The sequence below is a fragment of the Erithacus rubecula genome (genome assembly GCF_903797595.1).
Source record: "Erithacus rubecula genome assembly, chromosome: 16".
Taxonomy (NCBI): domain Eukaryota; kingdom Metazoa; phylum Chordata; class Aves; order Passeriformes; family Muscicapidae; genus Erithacus; species Erithacus rubecula.
In genome coordinates this window covers 15,641,353-15,653,947 of record NC_136668.1, presented here as the reverse complement: position 1 = coordinate 15,653,947, position 12,595 = coordinate 15,641,353, and the positions used below count along the sequence as shown (strand labels likewise).

General features: G+C 44.9%; 1 protein-coding gene across 2 annotated transcripts; it reads left to right on the top strand.

The window, feature by feature from the left end:
• Positions 1–5,251: 5,251 nt before the first annotated feature.
• BNIP1 (BCL2 interacting protein 1) lies at positions 5,252–9,755 on the top strand. Of its 2 annotated transcripts, none has more exons than XM_079319824.1 (6): positions 5,252–5,408; positions 5,489–5,581; positions 5,844–5,932; positions 6,649–6,750; positions 7,421–7,539; positions 9,161–9,755. In XM_079319824.1, exons 1-6 carry the CDS (start codon positions 5,322–5,324, stop codon positions 9,355–9,357), a joined length of 687 nt encoding a protein of 228 aa, XP_079175950.1. In that variant the 5' UTR covers positions 5,252–5,321; the 3' UTR covers positions 9,358–9,755. The 2 variants fall into 2 exon arrangements, with proteins under 2 accessions (XP_079175950.1, XP_079175949.1); XM_079319823.1 differs by having other exon boundaries at positions 5,841–5,932.
• Positions 9,756–12,595: the final 2,840 nt, after the last annotated feature.

Sequence of the window (12,595 nt, the reverse complement as noted above, 5' to 3'; positions counted from 1 at the left end):
ATTATTATTATGCATGTGATGTTTCCAAGGATCAACACAGGCTTCAAACAAAACAAAACGAAAAAAAAATTTATAGACTTTTATATTTTTGTACAGGTATTTGGAAACTAGCTTCTTCAGACTTATATGTGACTTATTCTTGTTAATTCAGTAGTTTCTATGATTGAAGAATATTAACACAAAGTTCTTATTTGCTCTTCTGCTAATAAGAGTTGGCTTTGTAGTCAGTGTTAACGTACAGATTAAAAGCTTTAGCCTTTGATGAGAAAGTCCTTTATCTCAAGGCAAGATCATTCTCTGGTTTCATGGACCCCCCTCCTTTTCCTCCCTGTTCTTTCTCTCCCTATTTAAAGATGACAAAACACTGTTTACTGAAAATAGAAATACCAAATATTTTCAAATGTAGCTGCTGAAAAAAGAAAAAAATGCAAAAGTCCATGAAGGCTTTCTCCCCACTCCCTTTGGGGAATTTCTCCACTTCGTTTCTAGTTTGTCTGAGTTTGTTTGTACTGTGATTCCTTTTTGTTTATAAGTAGATTATTTTTATATCCAAGCTTGTACTATAAGAGAAAAAAACCTGAATTGGTAACAGTGCAGGAAGAGTGGCCCGTGAAGGTGGTGGCCCTGCCACACTCACAGCTTCCTTTGTACCTAAATATTTTGGAAGACTCAAAAGGGAGGAGGAGGCTAAAATACCACTACTGAGCTGTACAGAAAATCTTTCCTACAAGAGACTCAACAAATACCCAGGGCAATTTAGGCAAAACTTTGTAAATCCACGTAAAGCTTGCAAAATCAGAGTGGAATGTGGGTGTTTTCCTTTGAGGAGTTTGTGGTGGTGTTGTTTGGGTGAGGTGAGAATTGGCTGCTGCTTTCCACGGTGGGTCTGGTGTGTTCCTCTTGTTCTTGTGTTGCTGCCCTGGACCCCCAAACCCCGACAGAGAATGTGTGAGCTGCAGGCTGTGCCCGGGCAGGGCTGGCACACGGGGCTTGTCCCTGTGCTCCATCCCTGCCCTGCAGCACCTCTGAGCATGGACAGAGAGCAGTTTGAAATCAGGTGAAAACTTCTGTGACAAATTCAACTGACAAGGTATTTAAAAGCCCCCACCCCCCCCCCCTTTTTTTTTTTTTTAAATTGCCTGGGAATCCTGGGCAACACGCAACTTTATAGCTTTTTATTTTTGTCTGAAAACCAGACTATGATTTTGGTCTCGCATTTCAAAGTAGACTTTGAATCTTTAGTGAGTTCCATACCCTCGCATTTCAGTGTTTCCTATGTATTATTTTAAGTTAAAGCTTTGAAATAGTTGAGCTTTTTAATGTTGACACTTTATTTTGTAACTATTTATATGTATGTATATCTTAGACAAGCACTTTGTTTAAAAAAAAAAAAAAGAGGAAAAAGAAAAAAAAAAAAAGAAACTGCGTTTTCTATGATTCCTGCCACTTGCTGCTAACTCTGGGCTGGTCAGAATGCTGCAGCGATACTTGAGATAAATAAAACCTGGCAGTAAAATGTAGAGTAAAGATAAGACCTTTTGCTGGTTTAACTTTATCATAAAGGTGACATAGGCAAGCTGTGCAGCTTTACATTTTAACCAGGGGACTCTGTGGCATTTAAACCGTCTAGAAATGGTTGTACTTTAATGCCAGTAACAATCTGCTTCCTCTAGTGTCATTACAATATATACATTTAGTGTATACTTATCACAAACAAAAATCTTATAAGGGTATAGAAACCAACAAATGTACATGTTCTGTTCTTTGGCAATTGTGGCATGCGTTTTGGGGTGATCTTTAGAGAAGACCATTTTCTAAAGATTTTCAGTGTTCATACATAGTATGTGGATCTTAACAAAGTCCTGCGTTTTATTTTTTATTTTTTTTCGTTTGTTTGTTTTTGAGTGTAGGCATTGTGAATATTCACTTTTAATCCTATATCCAAAAACAATGATCTATTTTTTTGATTGAATACAACCAGAAGCTCTTCCTTTTTCTGATACACTGGATTCTCTAGGATTTGTTTCCATATTAAAAGCATGCTGTCATAACTGCTCTTGTCGAGATCTCGTCAGTCTGAACGTAGGTGCCACACTTGGAATCGATGGGCTGCTTGTTCTGCTGTACCATGTATGACCCTCGTCCTCCCCCCTCCCTTCATGACAGATGATGATGTGGCTTTATATTGTGCCTTACTTGTACATCTAGAACTAAATGTTTTTCATTCCCTCTGAACTCGTCCAAGCTTCTGAGATGGAATCAGAGCTGGTGAAAGCGTGCTGGAGCGAGTGTGGGTAGGGCTGGTTGCAGTTTCTCTCTGTAGTCCTTTTGTATTTCTGTGGAAGACCAGTTTTTGAATGGCCTTGCAAAACGTGGGGGTGCTCCTGAAGGGTGTTTTTAAACCCCAAACCCCTTTTGCTAACGCTTCCTTTTATGGTTTATTGAACACATTTACTGATACTTGGTGAGTACTTTTTGTTTTTTGGGATGAGAGAGACTTACTACTAAAGCTGTGTTTACGTGTGGATGGGCTGGATTTTCTTATCATACCAGTTGAAATCATTGTGATTTAATAAAGTTGCATTGCTGTAAAGTTGATGTGAGAGTCAGGCTCAGCTGTGTTCAGTTCCTAATTTATAGATTGATTTCTTTCCATACTTAGAGGGCCAGGGAAAAGTTGGGTTTTTTAAAAAAGCAAACAAACAAAAAACCAACCTAAAATGAATGAAGGGTCTTTTAACTAACCTAAAAGCAAACAGACACTTTGGAAATATAGAAATGTTAGTTTAAAATTTATTTTTAAAAGACACCCTCCCCCAATATTTATCTAATATTTGCCTTCATTAATGAAACAGCTTATTCACAGCTATAATGACTGGATGTGCTTTTCCATAAATCATTTAAACATAGCTTTTTTCTTCTTTTGAAAGCTCTAAAAGGTTTTATCAGGAGAATTTCCAAGGGTTGTATCCAATCTGCCTCCAGCAGAAATAGCAAATGCAGTTCTGTTCCTCAAACGTGCTTGCTTGTCTTCCTGAAATTCTGCTGAGGCACGACCCAGTTCTGGAGGAATGTCAGGATCTGTATTTGGCCTTGAGACCTGAGTTTCAAGAGTGCATCTAATCATGATCTGAATTTCTTTTGGAGGCTTCAGTTGGAATCACCTAGTGGAGTGTGTGCTGCTAGATGTGGTCTTGGCTTGTTGACACAGCCTTGCTCACAGCTGAGGTTTATTTTGTTTACCCCAGGGATTGTGTGAAGTACATTTCAAACAGTTGCTGCCTCAGTGACTGATCCTTCTTGTAACTGTGTTAAGGGCATTAGTCTGTTGAGAAAACACCACTCTTGAATATCTCCCAATGTAAATTGGGATTCTTCAATGTCATTAATCAAAGATGGCACTTTCAGGCTGTATCTTCTTTGCAGCAAACAAAAATCTCTGTCTTTCTACAACTTGCATTTCACCAAATGCCATGTTTTCCCTCCAGTGCTTCTAGAAGGTGTCTTTGCACTCTGAACACAATCCTCAGCCTCTTAGACATCCATGAACTTCCACAGGAGCAAATACTGACTCTGCATTTATTGTCTTTTTAATGAGCTGTGGAACTAAAAGTGAAACCAGAGCTCTTTTAAGCCACACTTGCAATTTTTTGTTTCCCTCATAAAAAAAAATAAACTCCAAACTTTCTACATCATTGCTCAGAAGTTTTCTGGAGTTTGAAATATTTTGTTGTTGGGTATCTTTTAAAGTAAATTTGGGTGATTTAACTAGCTCCTGTAAGGAAAACTTCTGGATTGGATTTGGTATTGGGAAAAGCACATCCCACCCTATAGAAATCTTCTGATTAGGAAACAGAACTTAGTAAGAAAATTTAAATCCTTCTTATAATGATGGATATTCATGCATTCCGATTGGAATCATCTATCTTTTATTATATATCCAATGAAAACTTACTGCTCAGTATTTGTGGTTGGGTGAATTCTTAAGGCTGATGGCACATACAAATGCAAAAAAAAAAAAAAAAAAAAAAGAAAAAAAAAAGGCATTTTAAACAAAACATGGCATCCTGTTCCGCCTATGCTTGGGGTCATGATTGTAACGCTGTCCTTGATATTCTATAATCAACTTCCAACTGGAGCTCAGAAAAACTTACTGAAAGTCTTGTCTCTGTTAGAAAATAAATTTACCTTGTTCAAAGCATGATCTGTTAAGAGTTGCAATGTTAAATGTTGGTTAATAGTTGTGCAGTTTTATTTTTTTGAAAAGAGGCACAATTAAACTATTGACTTTGTTTACTCTGTCACCCTTGATCCCTAGCACTTCTATTCAGATACAAATTCATCAATGTATGCAACATCCTTTGTAATTTAAAATAAAAATTGTGGAGGAGATATTGTCTTGAATCACTGTGTGTGTGCAATGATGGTGAGTGGCATCTGCTGCTTTGAACTACATCCCGGGTCTCCTGGTATTTCCAGGAACTTTCCTTTGGAAGGGTTGACAGCTCTTTAAGGAAATATTTGATTTTTCCTTCCTCGTGCTCAGAGCTGCCTCACTGCCCTGCTGGGTCAGTGTGGGACCATCTGCAGAACTGGATTAGTGCCTGGAGAACCTGCAGCTCCTCTGGAAATCTCTCCAGCTCCTCTGGAAATCTCTCCAGCTCCTTTGTCCCAAAGGTCCGAGGGCAGAGGGGAAGGACACGGGGGAATCTGTGGAAAAAGCAAAAAGCTCATTGCCCTGCTGCTCATTCTGGGGCACAAAACCCACCTGGTGTCCCCAACCCTGCTCATGGCCAGTGCAGCCTGAGAAACCCGAGGATGTTTGGGATGTAAACCTGGAACTTCAGGGAATCTTCTGGCTCTGCACAACTCCCTGACAGGAGGGGACAGCCGGGTGGGCACCCAGGAGGAGAGGGAATGGCTCAGGGTGGGCAGCAGCAGGAATTTGTGCATGGAAAGGGAGCTCAGGGATGGAGCTGCCCGGGGAGCTTTGGATCCCCATCCCTGGAGTGCCCAAGGAAGGGCTGGAGGTGGCACTGGGGGACAGGGTGGGGATGGGGCACAGCTTGGGCGGGATCGGTTCGGAGGCATTTTTAACCTCGGCGATCCCGGAATTCTCTTGTTCATCCCCGTGCCCGTGGATCAGCACATTCCCCTCAGCCCCGGCCCCGCCACGTCCCCTCAGCCCCGGCCCCGCCACGTCCCCTCAGCCCCGGCCCCGCCACGTCCCCTCAGCCCCGGCCCCGCCACGTCCCCTCAGCCCCGCCCGCCTCCCGCCGCCCGCAGGGGGCGCCCGCGCTCCCCGGCCCTGCCCGGCCAAGATGGCGGCGGCGGCCGCGGCCGTGCCGCTGCGGGTTTGTCACCAAGAGATCGTCAAGTTCGACCTGGAGATCAAGGCGGCCGTGCAGGTACCGCCGCCAGCCCCGGGACACCCCGGCACGGCCGCGGGGCGAGCCGGGCCCGAGCTGACCGCGCCGTTGTGTTCCAGGACATCCGGGACTGCCCGGGGCCGCTGAGCGCCCTGACGGAGCTCAATGCCGCCGTGAAGGAGAAGTTCCGGCAGCTGCGGGGCCGCATCCAGGTGAGAGGCCCTGAGGGGCTGCTGGGGCTCCGGGCTGTGCTCCGGGCCCACCGGCTGTGCTTTGTGGGTTCTGCCGGAGTTTGGGGTGTTCTGAGCGCGTTTTGGCCTTGGGTTCGGGGATCCCGGCTGTGATTTGCGAGTCGCAGCCCTGAACTGGGGGTTTGTCAGATAAACCTGCTCCCAGTCCGCTCCCCGGCCGGGGCTGGGCTGTGCGAGCTGCGGGTCGGTGAGGTTCTGGTGCTTGTGCTCTCCGCCAAAGGAGCTGGAGCAGATGGCCAAGGAGCAGGACAAGGAGTCGGAGAAACAAGCCTTGCTGCGGGAGGTGGAGAACCACAAGAAGCAAATGCTCAGGTGGGTCTGGCAGCCGGTGCTGCTCCCAAATCCGTGTAACCAGAGTTGGGCTGACTTTGGTGCAGCGTCTCTCAGGGTCTGGTTTGGAAGGACAGACACTGACACGTGTTGTGTCCCCGACCAAGAGGTCAGGGACAGAAAGGTACAACTCCCTTCTCTGTCCTGACTTCCTAGCTCTGGTCTGTCCTTTTGAGCCCTTTTCTTCTTCCTTTGCTCCATAAATACTACACTGAGGAGTGGGAATGTCAGGGTAGAATATTTTTGTGGGTAGAAATTCAAAGAAAGTGAGGGGCTGAGGGAGCTGGAAAGGGGCTCAGCCTGGAGAAAAGGAGGCTCAGAGAGAACTTTTGGCTCTGCACAACTCCCTGACAGGAGGGGACAGCCGGGTGGGCATCCAGGAGGAGAGGGAATGGCTCAGGCTGGGCAGGGGAGCTCAGGGACAGCAGCAGGAATTTCCCCATGGAAAGGGAGCTCAGGGATAGGAGCTGCACAGGGAGGTTTGGATCCCCATCCCTGGAGGTGGCACTGGGTGCTGTGGGGACAAGGTGGGAATTGGGCACAGCTTGGACTGGTTGATGTTGGAAATATTTTCCAGCCCAAATATTTCATGGATTCTGGGGGTCCTTGCATGTACCAGTGGTGGTAGCTTTGGGAAAATTGTCTGTGCTTGTGAGGTGTTCCCATCACATTACAACACTCTGCTCTTGTGATTTCAGCAACCAGGCAGCCTGGAGAAAGGCAAATCTGGCCTGCAAAATTGCTATTGACAACTCTGAGAAAGATCAGCTGCTGCAGGGAAGAGATGTCTTAAGACAAAGGTATTGGACTGTCCCACTCTACTGAGGGATTTAAACAGTGTCTCCTGTATTCACTCATTTTAAATGGAAGTGACATATTTTTAAGTTATTTAATTATATCAAGTGTAGTTTTTCTTTTTGAGTGTATTTCCCTTTTGTGGAGATTTGGGCTGTTAAGGATTGTGATGAATTCAGGTTTTGCTGACATTGGCATGTCTAAGTAGAAAAGGGGATAAATTAATCTTCATAGCTTTACATATTGTCCTTTACATTAATTCCAGATAGGTTCTGAGCAAAAACTGGATCATTATCCAAACTGTTTTCACATACAGAACTGGATGTGAGTGTGTGCAGGCTGTGTATTGAAAGCAACAGCTGAGATACTCAGGATAATAAAATGGGTTTGTGTTGGTGCTCCCATAGCAGCTCAAGGAGTAACACAGTCCTGGGTGAACAAGTGGTGAAATACAGACCCCTGTGGGATTCTGGGCTGTTGCTTGGACTCAGGACTTTTGTATTTAGTGAAAATAATCTGAATTTCTCATGCAGTGAAAACCAGTCGTGTCTTTTATACACTGCAGAGATGTTTAGTGCCAAGTACTATTCTAATCTCCCCATCAGCAGCATTTTCCCAGAGTATCCAAAAGAATAATTTCACCCCTTCCTGCTTTTTATTTTTTTCCCTTTTCAGGAAGACCACAAAGGAAAGTCTGGCAGAGAGTGCAAGCAACATCACAGAGAGTCTGATGGGCATCAGCAGGATGATGTCCCAGCAGGTGCAGCAGAGCGAGGAGACCGTGCAGACCTTGGGTACAGCTGCATTTGGGCAGGGCTGGGGAGGAGGGAGCACCTTTGGTCAGCTCTGTCAGCAGAACTCCTCTGACAGCTGGACATAAACAGGAAATATCAGTGTGCTTTGTGTGAGGCTTCTGTTTGCTGGAGTTTCTGTTTCATCATCATGAGAAGAAGAAGGGTCAGGATGAGGTTTGTGAGCAGTGTGAGCTCACAGTGCTCAGAGTGTGTTTGGTGTTACTCTGTGCCACTCTCCTGGCATGGATTTGGGAATGCAGAGGGACACAAGCATGGATACAAGTCCCTGCACAGAGGAAGGAGTGTCTGGAAAGCTGCTTCCAGCCAGGCTCCAGCTGGGATGGCTGAGACACTGAGATCAAGTGCCTTGAACCCAAGGTCACTTGCTCTGTCAGCAGTGCATCAGGGACTGTGAAACCAAGATTTCACCCAGTTCCTTGGCTTTGACTCCTAAAACAATAAATCAAGTGACCTGTCAGAACTGGTGCTTCATGGAACATTTAGAAGTTGCTGCCTGGGCCTCTTCCTAGCTGTTCTTTTGGGTAGGAGGGAACTTTAGAGGATGTATAACACAAGTTTGCCCTCCTTGCTTTCTGCCCCATGTGAGGGTGGCAGCTGGGCACAGTTTGTTGCTGCAGGAGTAGCATTGTTCCTTGTCCCATTGAAAGGACAGTTTGGCAGGCACTTCTGTTTCTGAATGAACAGCACTTGGAATCCATCAAGGGAAGAGCTACCAAAGGTCATTTACAAAACCCAGCTGCAAATTCTGAGTTAGTAGTGGGAATTCCTGTGTCCTGAGCATTCCCTGGGATGCAGTGAGGGCTCCAGGCTCTGGAGCAGGGAAGATCTGCTTTGTCATTAACTCTGGGAAACAAGTTGTCTGTTTTCAGTTCACAAAATATCTCTTGAAATGGGATGGGACAAAGTGTTTTGCAAAAAAAATTCTGCTCTGTTTTTGTGAGCCAGACAATGCTGGATTTGACCTTTGTGTGAGCAAGCAGGACATTGTCTTACAGGCTGTGCTTTCTGTAAAGCAGAAAAAAAGGGGATTCCAGGGCTTTTGCTTTCATTTAGCAGTTTGAAAGAGGCTGAGAAGTTTGAGGCATGTGTGTGTTTTTTATTAGGCAAAAAATTGCTATGTATGTCAAAAATTGCTATTAAAAACTGTTTCAGCTGAATAATTCTGCAAGCCCATTTGAATCACACTGATTTACTGCTGGGGCTTGGGGGAGCACTCCCAGTGGTGCCATTAATATATTCCAATATTGCCCTGTCCTGCTGCTGCTGGTGATTTCTCTCTCTATTTCCTATTTCACTCTGCTTTCAACAGCACCGACAGAAAAACTTGAACTACATTTGACCTGCTAACCCAAAAATTCAAAATTCAGGAGCTTTAGTAGGATCTCTGAGCTTTTCAGTGCTCTAATTTCACCTTGCACTTTTCCTCAGCACATCAGCACCCCTAAGCTTTGAGAACTTTGTGTGTCTCACCCACAAACCAGCCTGACCCAGAAAGATCCCTCAGGCACTGTTACCAAATCTCATCCTCACACACTTTGCTGTGTGTATTTTTGAAACACTGATTAATTTTTTTTTTTTTTCTGTTCTTCTTTAATTTCAGCCAATTCTTCCAGAACTATCCTGGAAGCAAATGAAGAATTCAAATCCATGTCTGGGACCATCCAGCTGGGGAGGAAGCTGATCACCAAGTACAACCGCCGGGAGCTGACAGACAAGCTGCTCATCTTCCTGGCCCTTGCCCTCTTCCTGGCCACAGTGCTCTATATCCTCAAAAAGAGACTCTTCCCATTTTTGTAAAAATCCAACAATCACTGAACTATTAAACAAAAATTGATGATGGTGGGGCTTTTAAATGGAATAATCAAGGGATGTTGCAATAGCTGGAGGAGCGTTGGAGGAGGCTGGAATTGGTGCTGTCCCCACAGAGCTTGTGAGCTGCCTCAGAAGAGATTGATAGATCATGCTGTGGAAAGAAGAAATGCCAATTTGCCTGTGGGTTTGGGGAATCAAACACTTGGGGGACTGGGCAATTAAAGGTGCCAGTCTAAACTTTCACTGATTTTTGCCTTGAATTAGGTTTTGTCCTTGGCTTGGACTGGAAGCTGCTCTGACATCTGTGTGTAAGATGCTGAGAGTAAGAGAAAGGATGGAAGAGAAAAACTCACACATTCCATTAATAAAATATTTATTGTATACTCATGTCAACAGTTTGTTTAAAACAAAGTCTGATGGCTTGAAAGAGCCTTTCAGTGTAAAAATCCTGCTTTTTCTTTAGCAGCAGTGTTTGCTTATGGTGTTTTTTGGGAGTATAAAAGTCTGGCTCTGTCCCTCTGGTCTTGAGAGCAAAAATGGAAATCCCATTTGTTACTATGGATTCACACAATAGATAAGAGAATTAGATTGGCAATCTGTTAAAAGTAATTTTCCTCCTTTTCTTTATATGATTTCACTTCATGCTTTATCTTTGCAAGATTACTGCTAAGGTGTGGATTTGGAATTTGGTTTTACTACTATTTTATGGCTCTGGAACAGACTGGACAGAATGGATGTCATTTTCCAGACTGTTCATTCCTGGTATTTCAGGGCTGTTCTTCCTCACAGCCTTTCCTGAGATACAGAATTGCAATAAGAATGAAATAAATTGATGTGCATATTTGGGGTTTGAATGAGAGAAATTGCTCAGCTTCAAAAATCTAATATTTGTAAACAAACTATTTATGGAGAGACAATTAGAGACAAAGGAATTAGGGAAAAAATAGCAAGAAGTACTGGATTTTTTGGGAAAGAGGAGAAATTCCAGAATGCAACAGCTTGCTCTGCAGTACTTGAATCATTTCTTTCCATAGCCAAGAATCATCCAGGCTCCTGATGGGCCACAAGAAACAATGAGAGGAGTCAGGGAGAGGAATGTTATTTCTGTTTGGGGTGGGAAGGGTGATGTGGTGCAGCAGGAGGTGCCCTGGGGCAGGGCACAGCTGCTGGTGCTGCCCTGGTCCCTCCTGGCACCATTGGGTGCCCCAATCAGCCCTGAGTGCCCAGCTGGGGCTGCCTGGGTGGTGCCCTCAGACCCTCCCTGCAGGCTCATTCTGTGTCTGCCCTGCTCCTGCACCAAAGGTAGGACTTGGTTTCTCAGTTTTTGGATAAGAGATTTGGAGCAGTGTTTTGCCAAGAGGAGTTGGTTGTACCTGGCTTTTTGTTGTCTGACCCAGGGATTGTGGAAAGTTGTGCCTGGGCAGTTTTTCTGTGTCTGCAGAGGATTTTGTATTTGCACTCTGGATGTTGTGTCTCAGTGTCTTGCAGCTTTGTGCCCAAGGTTATGTTGTGAACTGTAAAAAATGGTATTGTGCTGGTTTTGTGAAAGGGAGCAGCATTTTCTTAGGTGTTGGCCTTGCCCAGAGCAGCAGAGCCATCAAGGGTGGTGAGCAGGAATTTGCTTCTGCATTTTTGGTCTTGGGGCCAAGGGCTGGAGCCCTTCTGAGAGCAGGGACTCCAAGAGTAAAAAAAAAAAAAAAAATAAAAAACCCCCAAAAAAACAAAAAAAAAATACTTGGGAAGGAAGAAAGAAAGAGTCCTCTGGAGGAATGTTCTGGTCTGTGCTGGAAGGCTCATACACAAAGCAATCAGTTACTCCTGGGCTATTCCCCCAAGCAGCAGGTACCAGGTGCCCTCCCTACAAGTGGAGGGTGTGATTTAGTGTCACAAAACAGTTGCACTAAAAGTATCTTTCCTTTGAGGAACTCTACTTGTTTAAAACAAGGAGTAAGGAACCACTAGGAGCTTGCTGTGGAGTTGTGGGGCTGAGACAGCAGTTGTGGCAGCTGGCAGCAATCAAGCAGCTGTGGGTTAATGAACTCCTGCTCATTAGCTGAGTGGTGGCTCATTAACTGGGGGCTGCAGCCATGGAAGGGACTGGGGGTGTTTGGCTGTGCAGCTGGAGCCGCTTAGGGATGAGCACGGGGCAGCTCTGATGCCTCAGCACATTTAGAGGTTTAGAACGTGGAGCTTTGTGGTGAATGCAAGGTCCTGCTGTGGAATCCAACCCATTAAGAGCAATTTGCTTTGTCTGAGCACCTGGGGGAGAAGGGAAAATGCCTGGAAGTTTCCCCTTGGAGTGTCAGAGCCAGGCAGTGCTGTTGGGTATTTCTGTGTTGTGGATCCATTCCTGGTCTCCATCCCCACGTGGCCGTGGTGGGAAGCTTTGGGCAGGAGCAGGTGCCTGCCAGGTGTCCATTGCACTCTGAAATCTACAGCATGAGGGTCACTTCCAGAGTGTTCAGCCAGGTCTGTGTTTCCTTGGAAAGCTGCCTTTTAGTGGCTGCAATAAACATGAACCTGAGGAGAATTGGAAATTTAACACACACTGTAAATGTGCTGAGAGAGACTGCCTTGATTAGACTCATAATTATTTTATTGGTGATTGTGGTGTTATCAAATACAGAAATATTGCAGGATAACTCTGGGAAAACAAATGAAAGGGATAATACTTATTTCCTCTAAGAATCAAGGAGAAATGGAGTTTGTATTTGAGGTCATTCTTTTGAAATGCTTTTCACATAACTGACTTTACCAAAATGGAAAGGTGAATTCATTGCTCGGAGGTTTCTAAAAATGTCTCTGCCAAATGTGTGTGGCTGCTGTCACATGCCAAGTGGCCCAGAGCAAGCCAGGCAAGTCAGGCTGGAATCTTTGGGGGCTGAGAATATCCAGGGGACATGTGCATACTTGTCTGCAAATATGTGGGGCTCCCCTTTGGAAAAAAAGGGGGATGGAAATCAGCTTTGATATTGCTGTGTTTGTAATGGTGTGATTCTTGCAGAAGAGAATCTGAAGAATATTTTTCCCTAGAGGTGTTGTCTTGGTGATTGTACATTGCTGCTCTGAGTGCTTGTTGTGTTTTCTTTCCACAAAGGTGAAAATTGTTCTCCTAACAAGCTGCAGGTGCTTTGTACCACAACCAACTGCCACATCCAGGCTCTTAAATCATCCTGCTGCTATCAAAAGCTGATTGTGGACTGGCTGAGGCTGTTGAATAAAC